This window comes from Ahaetulla prasina, chromosome 1 (assembly GCF_028640845.1).
Source record: "Ahaetulla prasina isolate Xishuangbanna chromosome 1, ASM2864084v1, whole genome shotgun sequence".
Lineage (NCBI taxonomy): Eukaryota > Metazoa > Chordata > Lepidosauria > Squamata > Colubridae > Ahaetulla > Ahaetulla prasina.
This window is the reverse complement of record NC_080539.1, coordinates 282,881,209-282,896,018: the sequence shown is the minus strand read 5'-3', so window position 1 is coordinate 282,896,018 and position 14,810 is coordinate 282,881,209. Positions and strand designations below refer to the sequence as shown.

The window sequence follows — 14,810 nt, the reverse complement described above, 5'->3', positions numbered from 1 at the left end:
TATTTCTGCTATTGACAATTGACCACCTGTTATGTAATCCGTTGTTCCATGGAGCCATGATGCTAAGGTTGCTGTGGACCAACTGCTTAGAATAATGGAATTTGAAGAATCCGCTTTTGTTCTTTTAGTAATTATTTTCTTTAGTTCCCTTTGCTTTAAACTGGTTGATCTTAGTATTTTAAGGGGAAAGATAATGGGAATTTAGGTTTGTATAAACCTTAAATCATATTGTTAAAAGTTCAAAGCTAACACTTTAAAATTAACTCGTTTTATTCTGTTTGGCTTTTCAAAAATAACTAGCCACTGAAATAACGAAATGATTAATTCTACCATGTGGTGCTTTTTGGGAGATGCTTCCACCAATGTTAATTAGTCAATTGCTAAAAAAATTAAGTTCAGAATGCTGTGGGGCATTAAGTCGTACAAATAAACTCATGACTTAATCTTTGCAGTGGAAGAAGTAATATTGGACTTCAAGGATGTCTTGAGTCCAAACTGCAGCATTAAAAATAAATGCATAGCTATAGTGAAACTTGTCACCATTATCTCTAGATTCGATTAACCCAGTGAAGTCAGTGTGCACCTGCCTTACACAACTTGATCATAAATATTCAGAGATCCTTCATGGGTTGAAAGCTAGGTACTTTGAGGATTGCTTTCTCCAATCAGAATTGACTTGAATAAGACACTTAACTGGGAGAACCTGCTTGTAGTACTAATTGTTGGAATACTACAGGAAAAGAGGTTGAAACATGACTTTGTATTTGTACCATGGACATTCCAATTGATACAATTATATTTTAATTCTGTAAATGGCTTACTGTCATTGCTAAGCAGTATTTTATCAATTAATTAACCAGTCAGTTAATTAAAATGAAGCAGATAGAAAATAGAACCTAGCCAACTCTTAAGATAATGGGAAGCTCATTATTAGAGTACAAGATTTTCTGGGGTCTGCGTCAAATTTAAATGTTTATCATTTTTAATGTTTATCATGTTTAAATGTTTATCGAACTCTCAAAATGGTTAGTGCTAGAATGTTTTGCTTTCTCCTACATGAACTCTAGGAAATTATTTCTTAGTAATATTTCTTGTGATCCAGGCTTAAGGATCAATGTGTGCAATGCAGATAACATTCCAATTTGTAGACATTACTTGTTAACTTTTTCTCAGTACTTACTTTAAAGTTAAACTTTTCTCTTTGGTAAAAGAAAACTGGATGACTAAAACATTAAATTCCAAGCCTGAAAGTTTTATAGGACACGACACAAGCTTTGTATTAACCTTCTGTTACTATTTATGCTTAGCTGCTTGAGTGAATTCCTGTGTTCATTAGTGATTTGTAACTATATTTGGCAACTAGTTTTCTACAGAAAAATGTGTTATCCAATCTAAAAGTTTTGCTACTCTCTCTATGCAGGGAGTAGAAAAACATTCCATTACCTGGAATGAGAAGGGGGGGGGGAGAGATATAAAACTCACACTTTTTAACAGTTTTTGTTTACTAAGCCTGTTTGAAACTATCTTGGAGTATTTGAATGCAGATGCATTTATATAAATGGATATCCCATTTTCCCTTTTTTGTGATTAGTTAGGTGTAACTGTGTATTATTGGCCTAGGATGAGCATTTGACTTTCTTATGAAACCAAACTCTGGGTGGCTCACATTTATAAAATCCAAAGACAGTAAAACAAAAAACCTGGCACCTCGCCAGCAATCTGTAATCCATTGAACAATGTGATCTCCAGGCTCTAACCTACCTTGTCCCAAAGCCTGGAGGAAAAGCTAACACTTAATGGCATTTCGGAAAGCTAAATGTCTGAGGACCTCCTGGATACCAGGGGAAAAATTCTTCCTCAGGGTAGGTAGGAGCTACTGCAGAAAAATTGTTCTTCCGAGATCCCACGCTTCTGGTATTTTGAAGCACCCTGAAGACATGGCTCTTTGCCCAAGCCTTTGGCAAGGGGGATTGAACCTTTTTTTGGATTATGTGAGTTTGTTTTCTTTCTTGTCCTTTTTGATGACATCCTTGCCATTTTTTTATTCTTCATTTTTGTTCACCACTGCATTCCCCTCCCACCCCCGTTTTTAATATTTTTGTTAATCACCTGGAGTCATTTGAAATCAGGTGGAATAAACAAGCAAACAAACAAATAAATAAATGGCAGCATGTAAGGAAAGAGATCTGAGGCATGCCCACCCTATCTAACCTGGTGGGGTGAGCAGATACTGTCATGGACATGAAGTCCCACAGATAACCTAACCCTCTGCTATGGTGTGCTATAAGGTAATAACTAGCGTCTTGAAGTGTGTCATGGGTAAAAGTGATAACAACGGTTAGATAAGAGAAATCTGAGTCAGGGCCATAACTGTAATCTGAGAAAGTGTCTCAAACAAGACTCTCTCTAGTTCACATGAGGATAAAGGGCGGGGGAGAGGGCGGGAAACACAATCAGACTTATTCTGATACAGACTAAGACTTATCTGTTAACTGTAACCATATATTTAAATCCATATTAGCCTGCATGACTTCGGTTTCCTAATCAGATCTACCGTAAAGGGTTGGCAAACTGCATCTGGGAAAAAAACGGCCATCTCTCACAACAGTGATGTGATAATGGGCAACCCAAGGGGCACCCAGCACCACATGCCGCTGTATTCCATTGCAGTTGTAACTTGGCCTTTAAGGCAGTGGTGAAATCCAAATTTTTTTTACTACTGGTTCTGTGGGCATGGCTTGGGCGTGGTTTGGCTTGGTGGTTTGGCTTGGTTGGCGTGGCTTGGTGGGCGTGGCAGGAGGATACCGCAAAATTTCCATTCCCTCCCCACTCCCGGGGTCAGCCAGAGATGGTATTTGCCAGTTCTCCAAACTACTCAAAATTTCCGCTACAAGTTCTCCAGAACCTGCTGGATTTCACCTCTGCTTAAGGTTAACAAGATGTAAAGTGCATTTAGTAGTCAGCTATGAAGCGACCAAGTCGCGACCAAGTTCTTATGAGCAAGGCTGCCAAGACCAGGAATGGACACAATTGATGTATTTTTGTACAAAGGCTTCCCTAACGACGGCTGCCACCTCTTTGACTGGGAGCTTCAATTCCAGGAAAATCTGCAAATTGCTCTCCAACTCTGTCTGTGGAACAGCTACCCTGTCAAAGATGGCACATCATCAGCCCATCGGGGAGCAAAAAGCCAAAGCAACTTGGTCTTTATAAGGTTGAGTCAGAGCCACTGTTTCCCCATAGGTCAACATTGAAATTGTGCTGATAAATGGTTCAGGCCTGTTTGTGAGACTGTAATAGAGGCTTTTCAAAAGCTATTTCTCCATGAACAACCACCTTTCTTTTCAAACTCAAATATTTCTGGGAAATGTGGCCATTATTCTTTACCTGCCAAAAAGTATACATAATGGGCTGTAAGAGCAACCTTGAGGAAAGGGGATTTTTTTAAAAAAAGGCAGAAATGTAATTTGAGAAAGCATCTTTGGCTTAACCCTCCCTAATTCCCTTGAAGATAAGAGGAGGAGGGAGTGTTTGTATTTGCAAGATTCTGTTACTGCAACATAATAGAAGCAGTTTTAGAATGCATGACTTTATTCTCTTCATCTGATCGATCTTGAATGCTGACAGCATGGGAGAGAGACTAAAGGAACAGATAGGGAAAGACAGATTTTGTGACTTTTTAAAGAAGTTGCTGAATAATTTGGAATTTAGATAATAGGAGCCGTTTGCCCTGGCCTGTGGCTAGCAGCCTAGTGCCTAGACTGGGTGGGTAGCAGTCATTTTGGTTTACTTACTAGATAGCTGCAATATTTTGCTTTCTCTTTCACAGCAGGGAGTGAAGCAAAACAGCTTCTTTTCAAACTTGAGTTTTTCTGCTGCTTTATTTTTGAGGAGAAAAGGGAAGTGTGCATGAGGGTAGATTTGGAGGTAAGATCAAGTGAAACAGAAAGGCATAAAAATAAAAGGGGGTTAAAGGATGTGACATGGGCAAGGAAAGGAAGGGAAGGTGAGAGAGCACTTTTCTCCCTGGCTCTTGTGATCATAGACTGGACTGTAAAGCTGAGTTTATGTGACTGCTGGTTTTAAAAATTAGAGAATCAACCAGCGCAATGTCTTGTTTATGAGTTTGCCTTTTCTATCTTGCTTTCTTGATTTAAAGCTCTTTATTTTGTTATGAATTATAGGACAAGATTAATCCAACAGTGCATCATATCGTTTTGCATTTGCAACAATTATGAGATTTCTCCCTCAATCACCACCAAAGTTATGCTTAAACTGATTTTTGTTGTTGCACAGAAGGTCTCAAGTGTATCCCATTCCAGTATGGCAGCCACAAAAATACGAATTATAAGCATGGATCATTATAGAGCCTGGTTGTATTTCAAGAGGTTCCCCCAGATCATCAGCAAATCACAATTCATTTTCATGTCCATATTTTCTGTGAGTCCATAAAGTTCCATATAAAAAGTCAGAAAGATGCCTGTTTCAGTCCTGGTTTTGGACTGTGTTGTCACTGGCCAGGACAGGAGACTTGATTTTTCTGTGTTTTGATCTGAGGTAGTTTTGAAGAAGTAGTCTTCCTGTTGAAGACTACTTCAGCTTCAATTGCAACAATACACGAGCACACAACAGATTTAAGCTTAATGTTAACCGCTCCAATCTTGATTGCAAAAAATATGACTTCAGTAACAGAGTTGTTAATACTTGGAACATACTACCTGACTCTGTGGTCTCTTCCCAAAATCCCCAAAGCTTCAACCAAAAACTGTCTACCATTGACCGCACCCTATTCCTAAGAGGTCTGTAAGGGGCCTGCATAAGAGCACAAGTGTGCCTACCGTTCCTGTCCTATTGTTTCCTTTCATTATATCCAACTTATATAGTTATTACATACTTATGCTTATATATATATGCTTATATATTGTAGAGTTATTTCATGCTTATGCTCATATATACTCTGTGATAAACAAACAAACAAATAAATAAATAAATTAAAGTTGCCCAGCAATCCTAATGGCCACATCAACAAAGGTAAATAGCATTTGAAAGAAGTGCTTCGCAAGAGTTGAAAGCAGGAGTGTGAAGGAAGCAGGGCTTTTAAAAAAACATTGTGTTATATTTTCAGCATTTTAAAGTCTAATAGGGATTATGGTGGGCTGGTTTCTGTTATCGGGAATGGGCTTAATAGGCTGTAACTTGTTTAGTGAGTGTAGTAAACTAAAATTTCTGTTTGCTATTTTGTTTTCCTTTTAATTCAGGCAATTGCTGGATATTTTGATGTGCATTTTGAGAAGAATTGTAAGAAACAAGTAAGTATTTCAAAGCGACATGTTTAAAATTAATTGTAAAATATATTTTATATGTTGGCAGCTTTTTGCATTAAGGTGTTTGGAAATAAGCCTATTTGGTATTGCAAACATTTAACACGTATGTTTGTATAATGAATTAATGAAGCTTGTTATTTAGACTTGTACTTTATCAGGGTTCTCTGAATTTTGTTACTGCAGATCCTGCTTTCAACTAGTCCCTGTTGTACCAAGACACATTGGAAACAAACAATGTTTTTCCTGGAAAAACCAATTTCTGTCAAAGAAGGTATATATATTTGCCATGTCATTAGACTTTTCAGAACAGATTAAATGTTAATAAATCCACATTCATCTCAAAAGCGTAACCCTATGCCATCACTATTTCCATTTTGCCTTTCGTTGTAGCATACGTGAAAGTTATTTTAACACTGATCCAGAATTTTTAAGAGTCTAGGTGGAAATACTCAGCCTACTAAGGGTGAGTAGGATCAAATCTGGCTAGTAATAAAATGGGAGACTACCAGGAAACTGTAGGCTAGTTCAGAAAATTGAAATAACATCCTGGGAAGAAAATAATGACAATCAGTTCGTTATCATTGTCAAAAATGATAAAAAAAAATGATAAAAAAAAATGATAAAAAAAATCAGGCAATAGAGAAGCCTGTTATTAGAACACAAAGCCTGCAATTACTGCAGGTTCGAGCCCGGCCCAAGGTTGACTCAGCCTTCCACCCTTTATAAGGTAGGTAAAATGAGGACCCAGATTGTTGGGGGAGCAATAAGTTGACTTTGTAAAAATATACAAATAGAATGAGACTATTGCCTTATACACTGTAAGCCGCCCTGAGTCTTCGGAGAAGGGCGGGGTATAAATGTAAACAAAAAAAATAATAAAAAAAAAATGTCTTAATCCATCTAGGCACAAAAAGCAACTGGTTACCTCTTTTTTATAACTCCGCAGCTTGTGCATAGGAATTCATTTTTACAAACACAAATAGTTAATATGCAGATTCAGACTGGGAATGGGGAAAAGGGACAGGGAAATGGACAAAGAAAAATGGGAAGATTTGCTGAAGTTTGGCAAATACTGTGTTAACTTTTTCAGAAGGGGTTTAAATTGAATGTGGGAGACAAACAGATGCACATATTCAGATGGAGTAGTGCTAGGCATTAGCTACATGCATGGCTAGTAATGGAGGGAGTTCAAGGGAGACATTGGGAAATCCTCAACATGATGTAGGGAAACTAATAAACTGTAACATTGTCAGGTTCCCCATTGATCTGTAAGAATCCATCTAACTATTTTCCATGAATTTAAGACTTCTGGGCCTTGCAAATTACATGCCATTTGGCAGAAGTGACCTCAGTACTGTTGACTAAAATATTGGAAACTGCCTAGACAACTGATTAGGTATTGGAAGGGCAAACATAGTCCCAGTATTTAAAAAAGGCAATAGAGAGGCTCTAGGAAATGACAGTTAGTTAGTTGACTGCCTAGTAATATTAATAGATTGCTTACAACCTGTTCGAAAAGGCATTGCTGCCTGAAAACAACATGGGTTTTGCAGAAACAAATTGTTGAACTAGACTTTATCTCTTTTTATTTCGAAAGGAATCACTTGCGGGTGGGGAATATGGGAATGCTGTGGACATAGCATATCATAATTCCAATAAAGCATTTGACAAAATCTCTTTAAGGACAAGATGGATGAATATGGGCTAGAGGGTAATGTGGCTCAGTAGATTTTGCAGTTGGTTGAACCAGCACACCTTTTATGAAATGATTCTGCAGTGACTGAATAGGATCCCCAAGATTCTGTCTTCAAACTACTGCTTTTCTATATCTTTATAAATAGCATGTAATAGAAGGCATGCCAATCAGATTTGAAGATGCTACTAAACCTCAAGAGTTGGCTGGCATCATAGAGGACAAAAAAAAAATCACAGTTCAGAATGATTTCAAGAGGATTAACTGTTGGGCAAAACCCAAAAGGATGATGTTCATTGATAACAATAATAAGGTTATTGATATGAAATGTATAAGTGCAGGGTTAGAGAAACATGCTTTGACAGCAGTGTATATGGGAAGTCGTTAGGAATACCACTGAGACACCAACTAAATATGACAAACTATGTTACAGTAGCTAAAGAGGTTAGTGGCATTTGGGTCATATTAACCAAAAGATTATGCCCAGATCACAGAAGATAATACTTCAATTGCTCTCTATACTGGTTAATCTGCACTTGGAGTAAATACTTTGGCAAATCTTCCCATTTTTTTTTGTCCATGTCCATGTCCATGTCCCTATCCCTTTTCCCTATTCCCATTCTCCATGTGCATATTAATTATTTGTGTTTGTAATAGTAATGTAAAAATGAATTCCTATACATATGTGAAAGTTGCAGTCATAGAAAAAAGGGTAAACAGTTGCTTGGGTTAACTTTTTGTGCCTAGATGGACACAGATGTTTATTTTTGGGGGCAATGATAAGAAAGTGGTTTATCATTATCTTCTTCCCAGGATGTTATTTCAATTTTCCAGACTATCCTACTGTTTCCTGGTTGTCTCCCATTTTATTACTAATCAGATTTGATTAGTAATCAAGGCACCACGCTTTAAAAAGAATATGTAGAAACTGGTGCAGATTCAGAGAACTATCTTGATGGTAAAGCTGCCCACCAGCCAGGTTGTATGGGAAGCAATTCAATAATGTAGACATGCTTAGCTTGCAAAAGAGAAGTTGAGGACACATATCATACCAGCCTACAAATAACTAAAAGCGCTGATGCACAAGGGGGGAATATATGTTTTCTGTTAAACCACACGCCTAGTGTGTTGACACTAAGAGGAGATTTGGATTGAGTATCAGAAGGGATTTCTGAACAGTCCGTCTAGATCAGTGGTGGATTCCCTCACCAGAGGTTTACCAATGAGCTGGGTGGCCATCTGTTGGGATGGGTTAATAGACTTCCTGCAACTGCAGAAGTTTGGACCACGACTCACGAGGCCCCTTGCAATTTATAACATTCTGCAATTCTATGTAGAGAAGCTAACGGTTAGTCAGTTTTTTACCCAGTGTATGGGTCAGGTAATACTGTTAGTGTTTGCAGCACAAGAGAATACTTTTTCTACATAAGCATTTATTTATGTAATTACTCATTTGTTAAATCTCCTTTAGGCAAACAAAAATAATTCAGACAACATGGGGCTCATGTTTTTTGATTCTTTGTTTCCACAAACTAGTTTTGACATTCATGTAATATGATTATGCCATGCATCTTTTCTGATTTGAAAATTTTTGCTTTTGGCTAGAAAGGGCATCTGGTAAAACCATCAGACCATTTGTGCAGGAAAAGTGCCAAAGTATTTACAAGGGGCACTTCTGAAAATGTGTTGGCATAAGCAAAATATCCTTCCTCAAACTGATTTTGGTATCAACACCAATGTTAGTTTCACGCCATTCCTTTTTTCCAAGAGGTCAAGGCAATATGAGTTTCAAAATATATTTTGCAATAGCTGATGATGCTTACTAGGAAGTGAGTCAAGAGGTATCAGTGAATGATGCTCTGGGATGTGACAGTGGTACAGAATGAGGTTCAACAGAACATTGCCATTGTGCTTCATTTTTTCTCAATGTTTTGCTACAGGGCTAAATCAGTGAAGAAAGACCCATCTTATATTTCACAGACAAGTGAATCTACATTTCTCTTAAAGGGCGTTTTTTTTTAAAAAAAAAATCAGAACCTTAGATAACAGAAATGCATACCACCAATTCTACCCAGCTATTGCTTGAATATGCTGTAATTTTATTTATACTAATTTATACTAAACTTGGCTACTTTCCCCCAGTTCTTAATAGTGTGCCGTTGTATATGTATTTGCATACACACACATAACAGTATTTTTCGCTCCGTAAGACACACTTTCCCCCCCAAAAAATCACAGTGCCGGTCCTTTGGTGAATAGCAGCTGGGCCATGGCAGCGGGGTCCTTTTACAATGCTGAACCCCGCCTCTTTTGTCTTTGTAATTGCCCGCCTCTTCTGTCTCTTTTCCGCAACGCAGGAGTCAATAGGCTGAGCTGGCACATGAGAAGACACCTATCTGTGGTCCTCAGGCTCCGGTTCAGAATATTTTTTTTCTTGTTTTCCTCCTCTAAATCTAGGTATGTCTTATGGAGTGAAAAATAGAGTATATATTCTGTATCTCCCCTGACACAGTATGTTTTCTACTTTCTGTCAGTATACATAACTTACCTTTCCCCCCCCCAAAAAAAGCTTTATTTCTTTGTAATGAATTAAGCTGAAAAATAAAATCCTTATGCCAGCAAATTCTATTAGCAATAAAATAAACACAGGTGCATCTGTTATGTTTTTATGATGTCTTGCCGTGTGGTTTCCTAACCGACTTTAAGATAGTAAAGAGCAACTGTGAACAATCAAAATATTTTAAAGGGGACATTTTACTGAAGGCTACATTCTTGATAGTTTAATTCAGTTCAGTTATATCAGTAAAAGTGTGCACTCAATGATGTAAATATGTGTGTGGATAGTAAGATTTATTTTGCCAGATAATACAAAAATCATATACGAGACAACCTTCTTTCTAGGCTATTGGTAACATTTGAATTTTGTTTTATTAATTTCAATAAACTCATTCAAAAATAGCCACTTTTAATTTGAAATTTAAAATCATAGAAACAACGGGCACATTTAAGACCATTTACTCAAACTGAATCTGAAATACAGAACATGCAAAGTAGGTAACTCAAGGGTATGGCTTAGTAGTGATGAGCCAGTTTACATGTTGTGTGGTCCTAGACATGGCGTATTTATACTTGCTGTTCCTAGAGGCTTACTGCTACTAATCTCATTAGCTTATGAACAATTTCCCATCTTGCGGTTGAGCAATATAATTACTTTTAGCCCTTAGCTGCCGTAAAGATCATGCAGTATGTCTGTTTCCATTTCCATTGAAGTAAAAAGCCAACTATGACGATTGCTATAATGTGCTCCGCCATAGAGCCAGGCCTCCAAGGGATTAAAAAAAAATATAGTAATTATAATTGCATGCTTCTCTGGAAGATTTGTTAAAGGCAAATCAGATTTGATTTTCTCTGCCGGAAGAGTGTCAGTTCCATAGGAGCAGGGTAATGAATTCAGGCTGGATCAAACTACAGCGTGACTTGTAGCTCGCCTGCTTCTTCCTGAGCAGAGGTGATGCAGCTCAGCCTTGGAAGGCATCCTCTCTACTTTGTAGAGCAGCAAAGCTGTTGAGAGCACATCAGTCATTTTATTTCCCCATGGCATTGATTAATTGGCCTGATCTTCTTCCCCTGTTCTGATTGCCCTGCCATTGCTTTAGTTCAGGAACCGAAATGGTGGCGCACAAAAGGAGATTTAATGTAGTCCATTGGAGCGAGAAAGGCGAAGATATGCCTCGTGACAATGAATAAAGCTGATTGTCTGGGTCACTTAATGCAGTTAGCTTGGTAATAAATAACGGAGGGCTGCCCTGATTGAAAACTGTCATCAGTTCTTATAGAAATGTTACTTTCTAGATTTCACAAATTCATCAGATTTCATTTAATCCCTTTATGCATAATTAAAGTGAGACTGTATGCTGATAAAATAATCTGGGGTAGAAGTACAGCTTTACATTAACAATATGTTGAAAACTACTGGCATTTTTAGCTAATACAGGCAGTGGTGGGATTCAAGTAATTTAACAACCGGTTCTCTGCCCTAATGATTTCCAACAACCAGTTTGCCAAACTGCTCAGAAAGTTAACAACCGGTTCTCCAGAAGTAGTCCTCCACTTATGATCATGATTGAGCCCAATATTTCTGTTGAGTGAAACATTTGTTAAGTAAGTTTTGCCCCATTTTACGACTTTTGCCACAATCTCTGCCGTTAATAAGTTAGTAACACGGTTGTTAAGTGAATCTGGCTTCCTCATTGATTTTGCTTGTCACAAGGTTGTTGTTGTTAGTTGCGAAATCGTGTCTGACCCATCGCAACCCCATGGACAATGTTCCTCCAGGCCTTCCTATCCTCTACCGTCCTCTGGAGTCCATTTAAACTCACGTCTACTGCTTCAGTGACTCCATCCAGCCACCTCATTCTCTGTCGTCCCCTTTTTCTTTTGCCCTCAATCTTTTCCCGCATTAGGCTCTTCTCCAGTGAGTCACTAGGTAGCAAAAGGTAATCACATAATTTTAGGACACAGTAACGGTCATAAGTATCAATCAAGTGCCAAGTATCTGAATTTTGATCACGTGATCATGGGAATGCTACAAAGGTCAAGTAGCATGTAGGTATGAAAAATAGTCATAAGTCACTTTTCAGTGACTTGACGTTTCAGTGACTTGTTTCAGTGAGGTTATAACTTTGAACGGTCACTAAATGGACTTGTAAGTTGAGGACTACCTAAAATTGTTTTTGCTGTGGATATTTTGAAGTAAGTGTCATCAGGTTTTGTTATACACATATCAGAAAATTAATCTGTTTAGTTATAAAGATTATTTACCATGATAATTGAAGTTTTTTGTTTTGAGAATGTTTCTTAATAGCAAAAATGTATTGTGTTTGTGGCTATTTATATTGCTCTTTTGATTCTTTTTATTGCTTATTGTCTCTTTGACAGGAGAGGGTGGCCATGTCCTAAAGGTTCTTTACCAAAAGGCAACTGGACTTTCTTGGTTTTTTTCCTTGAAAACATTTCGCTTCTCATCCAAGAAGCTTCTTCAGTTCTAACTGAAGGGAAACGTTTTTAAGGAAAAAACCCCAAGAAAGTCCAGTTGCCTTTTGGAAAGAACCTTTGGGACAACCATGACGTGAGAATCTCCATAGACAAGGACAGCCATTCAAATACAAATAAATAAATTCACCTCAAATAAGAGTCATCCAGGTTAAGCTGAAATCTAAAGAGATATGTAGGAAAGCAAGATGTTATTACTATAAGATTAACATCATTAGAGCTAGTCAGGAGAAATCTTAACCAATAATAATCAGAACCTCACCATGTAATGTAAAATGAATATTGTGGTAATGGACAAGATTTATTGTTCTTAGTTTTAGATGGCCGTTTTGTTTTCCTTGTTATTTTTATTTTATTTTTAACTTATTTGTAAGTCTTTAAAAGACTTTGGGGAATTGAACAATGTAGCAGAAATAAATAAATACATTTATTTACTAATACTAGAGGAAAAACTAGTAATGTTCCTTAATGATTTGCATTCCTTTCAATCTGTGCTATCCTTCCACTTTACCTCCATCTTCTCTGGGGTAGACTTTGGGAGGAGAGGCTGTAAGAAGGAGGGATTTAAATCAGCAAATAATATCTGGCAAAGAACACTTTTGGTTAAAGGACTTAAAATCTTTGCATTTGTGTTTGGTTTCTATAGGTGAAGAACTGAAAGGAAGGATAACGATACACAGAAACCGAAAAGATCTCCGTGCCCTCATTGTAACACTTTCAGTTAAAAATGTGAAACAAACATATAGTCTGCAGTGAACATTGCTCCACAATCAGCTTGAGAGGCTTAGTTTAATTACCAGATGCTTCTTTTTGAAGCAGAAAAAGCTGGATAAAATTTTAAGTTCATTTGGTTCTACTTCCAATAACTTTTGTTTTCCTGGACATATAGATGATCTTTTTTCCTGGACATATGAGACAACTGACTGTGCTTGGCAATCAGCTCATGCAGTCCTAAGAAATTATTTTCGAGCCAAAGTGGCACAGTGGTTAGAGTGCAGTACTTCAGGCTACTTCAGCTGACTGCTAGCTGCAGTTCAGCAGATCGAATCTCACTGGCTCAAGGTTGACTCAGCCTTCCATCCTGCCGAGGTGGGTTAAATGAGGATCCAGATTGTTGGGGGCAATATATTGACTCTGTAAATTGCTTAGAGAGGGCTGTAAAAGCACTATGAAGCGGTATGTAAGTCTAAGTGCTATTGCTATTTCACCTTGTGGGGGAAACTATTACTACAGTATTGAGATTCTCAGTCATCTTTGGGTTGTCCCAAAGTTGCCTTTTCAATGGGCAACTGGACTTTCTGGTTTTTCTTTGAAGATGTTTTGCTTCTCACCCAAGAAGCTTCATCTTCAAAGAAAAACCATAAAGTCCAGTTGCCTCTTGAAAAAGCACCTTTGGGACATTAGTAGAGTAGCAATCCTCTGCCCAATCTCTGAATGTTCTGTAAATGTAAGAATGCATTGCCGTAGAAATACAATGCAGATCTACATCTAGAAATGACATTGCTTGTACAATGATTTTTTTTTGAAGAGTTCATATTATTAGATGGGATCCAGAATTTATTTTTACAGGGATGGAATCTCCTGGAGTTTTCTTCACAGTAGGGGTAAGGCAAGCTTTGTCCGTCACCCCTGCAGGCAGCCTTATTACCGATTCCATTCTTCCGGAGAGTCTTCAGAACAGATTTCTGAGAATCTTTAGGACTTCCTGGCAGTTGGATTCCTCCTCTGGTTCAAAATCTTTAACTTTGCAAGAATCAAGAGTCTTTTATGTCTGCAGGAAGCAAGGCCTACTTTCAACATAATCATAAAAATACTGAAGACATGCAAATAGAGCTATGTGGATACCAGACCATTTGGATTTGATTAGCTTCAACGATGCATAGGCAAGAATTAGGCTTTTGCACACATTATTTTTATAAACATAATTTCAAAATAAATTCATTTCTTGGTCTTTGGATTTCAAATGTACATATGATATTATTAGATTGTAATATCTTTCAAATGTTAAAAATGGAATACAAAAATTTGCTGTTATTAAAATCACCATTTACTTGAGTCTCATTTTTATCTAGAGGGCATTCCAGATCGCAAACAAGGCACAGGCTGTGGCCAAGGGACCAGTGTGTTGGTCATATCTGGAACAAAAGGATCTGGTGACAGGGTAGACTACTGCAATACACCACATATGGGGCTCCTTTTGTGAACTATTTAGTAACAACAGTAGATGCAGCTGTCCACATGCTGGCATGTAAGAATTGCCTCAGCCTTGTTACACAGATATAGTGGATGTTGCAGTAGTTGCGAATAGATTTATGGTTACAATTCTGTATTTTAGTTCTGTTTTTAAAAGTCTTATATGGCTTGACTCTTAGCTACCTTTAGAATCACCTTCTCCAGGTAGACTGGTGCAGTCATTGAAGTTGGGGTGGTAATTTATCCCCAAATGGGAGGGTTGAATTAGTATGGGCCTACCAGAGAGTTATGGAATAGCATCCCTCAGAGACTAGATTGGTACAGACTTTGATTTTCTGCAAAGCAATAATAACTGAATTCTGTAGGGTCTTGGGACTTCTGGCTGATGCAGCCCATGATTGGTGTATTAAAGCATAATCCTCTTTTTAAACCACACTTTTATTTTTATGGATGATCCCAGTTAACAGACATATTCTTGCAGAAAGTAACAGTTCTTTGGTAAACTTCAAAGAACTGTTATAATCGTTATCCTATTGTCAGTTTCCGCA

The 14,810-nt window shown here is 37.7% G+C and overlaps 1 protein-coding gene across 1 annotated transcript in view; it reads left to right on the top strand.

Annotated features, from left to right (window-relative positions):
- The window catches only part of PRMT3 (protein arginine methyltransferase 3), a 93,188-nt gene extending 79,076 nt beyond the window's left edge, over positions 1-14,112 (top strand). The window contains exons 14-16 of the mRNA XM_058161233.1: positions 5,259-5,309; positions 5,508-5,595; positions 12,716-14,112. Of these exons, the coding sequence (XP_058017216.1) occupies positions 5,259-5,309; positions 5,508-5,595; positions 12,716-12,825 (249 nt within the window). The 3' untranslated portion in view covers positions 12,826-14,112. The remainder of the gene's footprint in view (positions 1-5,258; positions 5,310-5,507; positions 5,596-12,715) is intronic.
- The last annotated feature ends 698 nt before the right edge of the window (positions 14,113-14,810 follow it).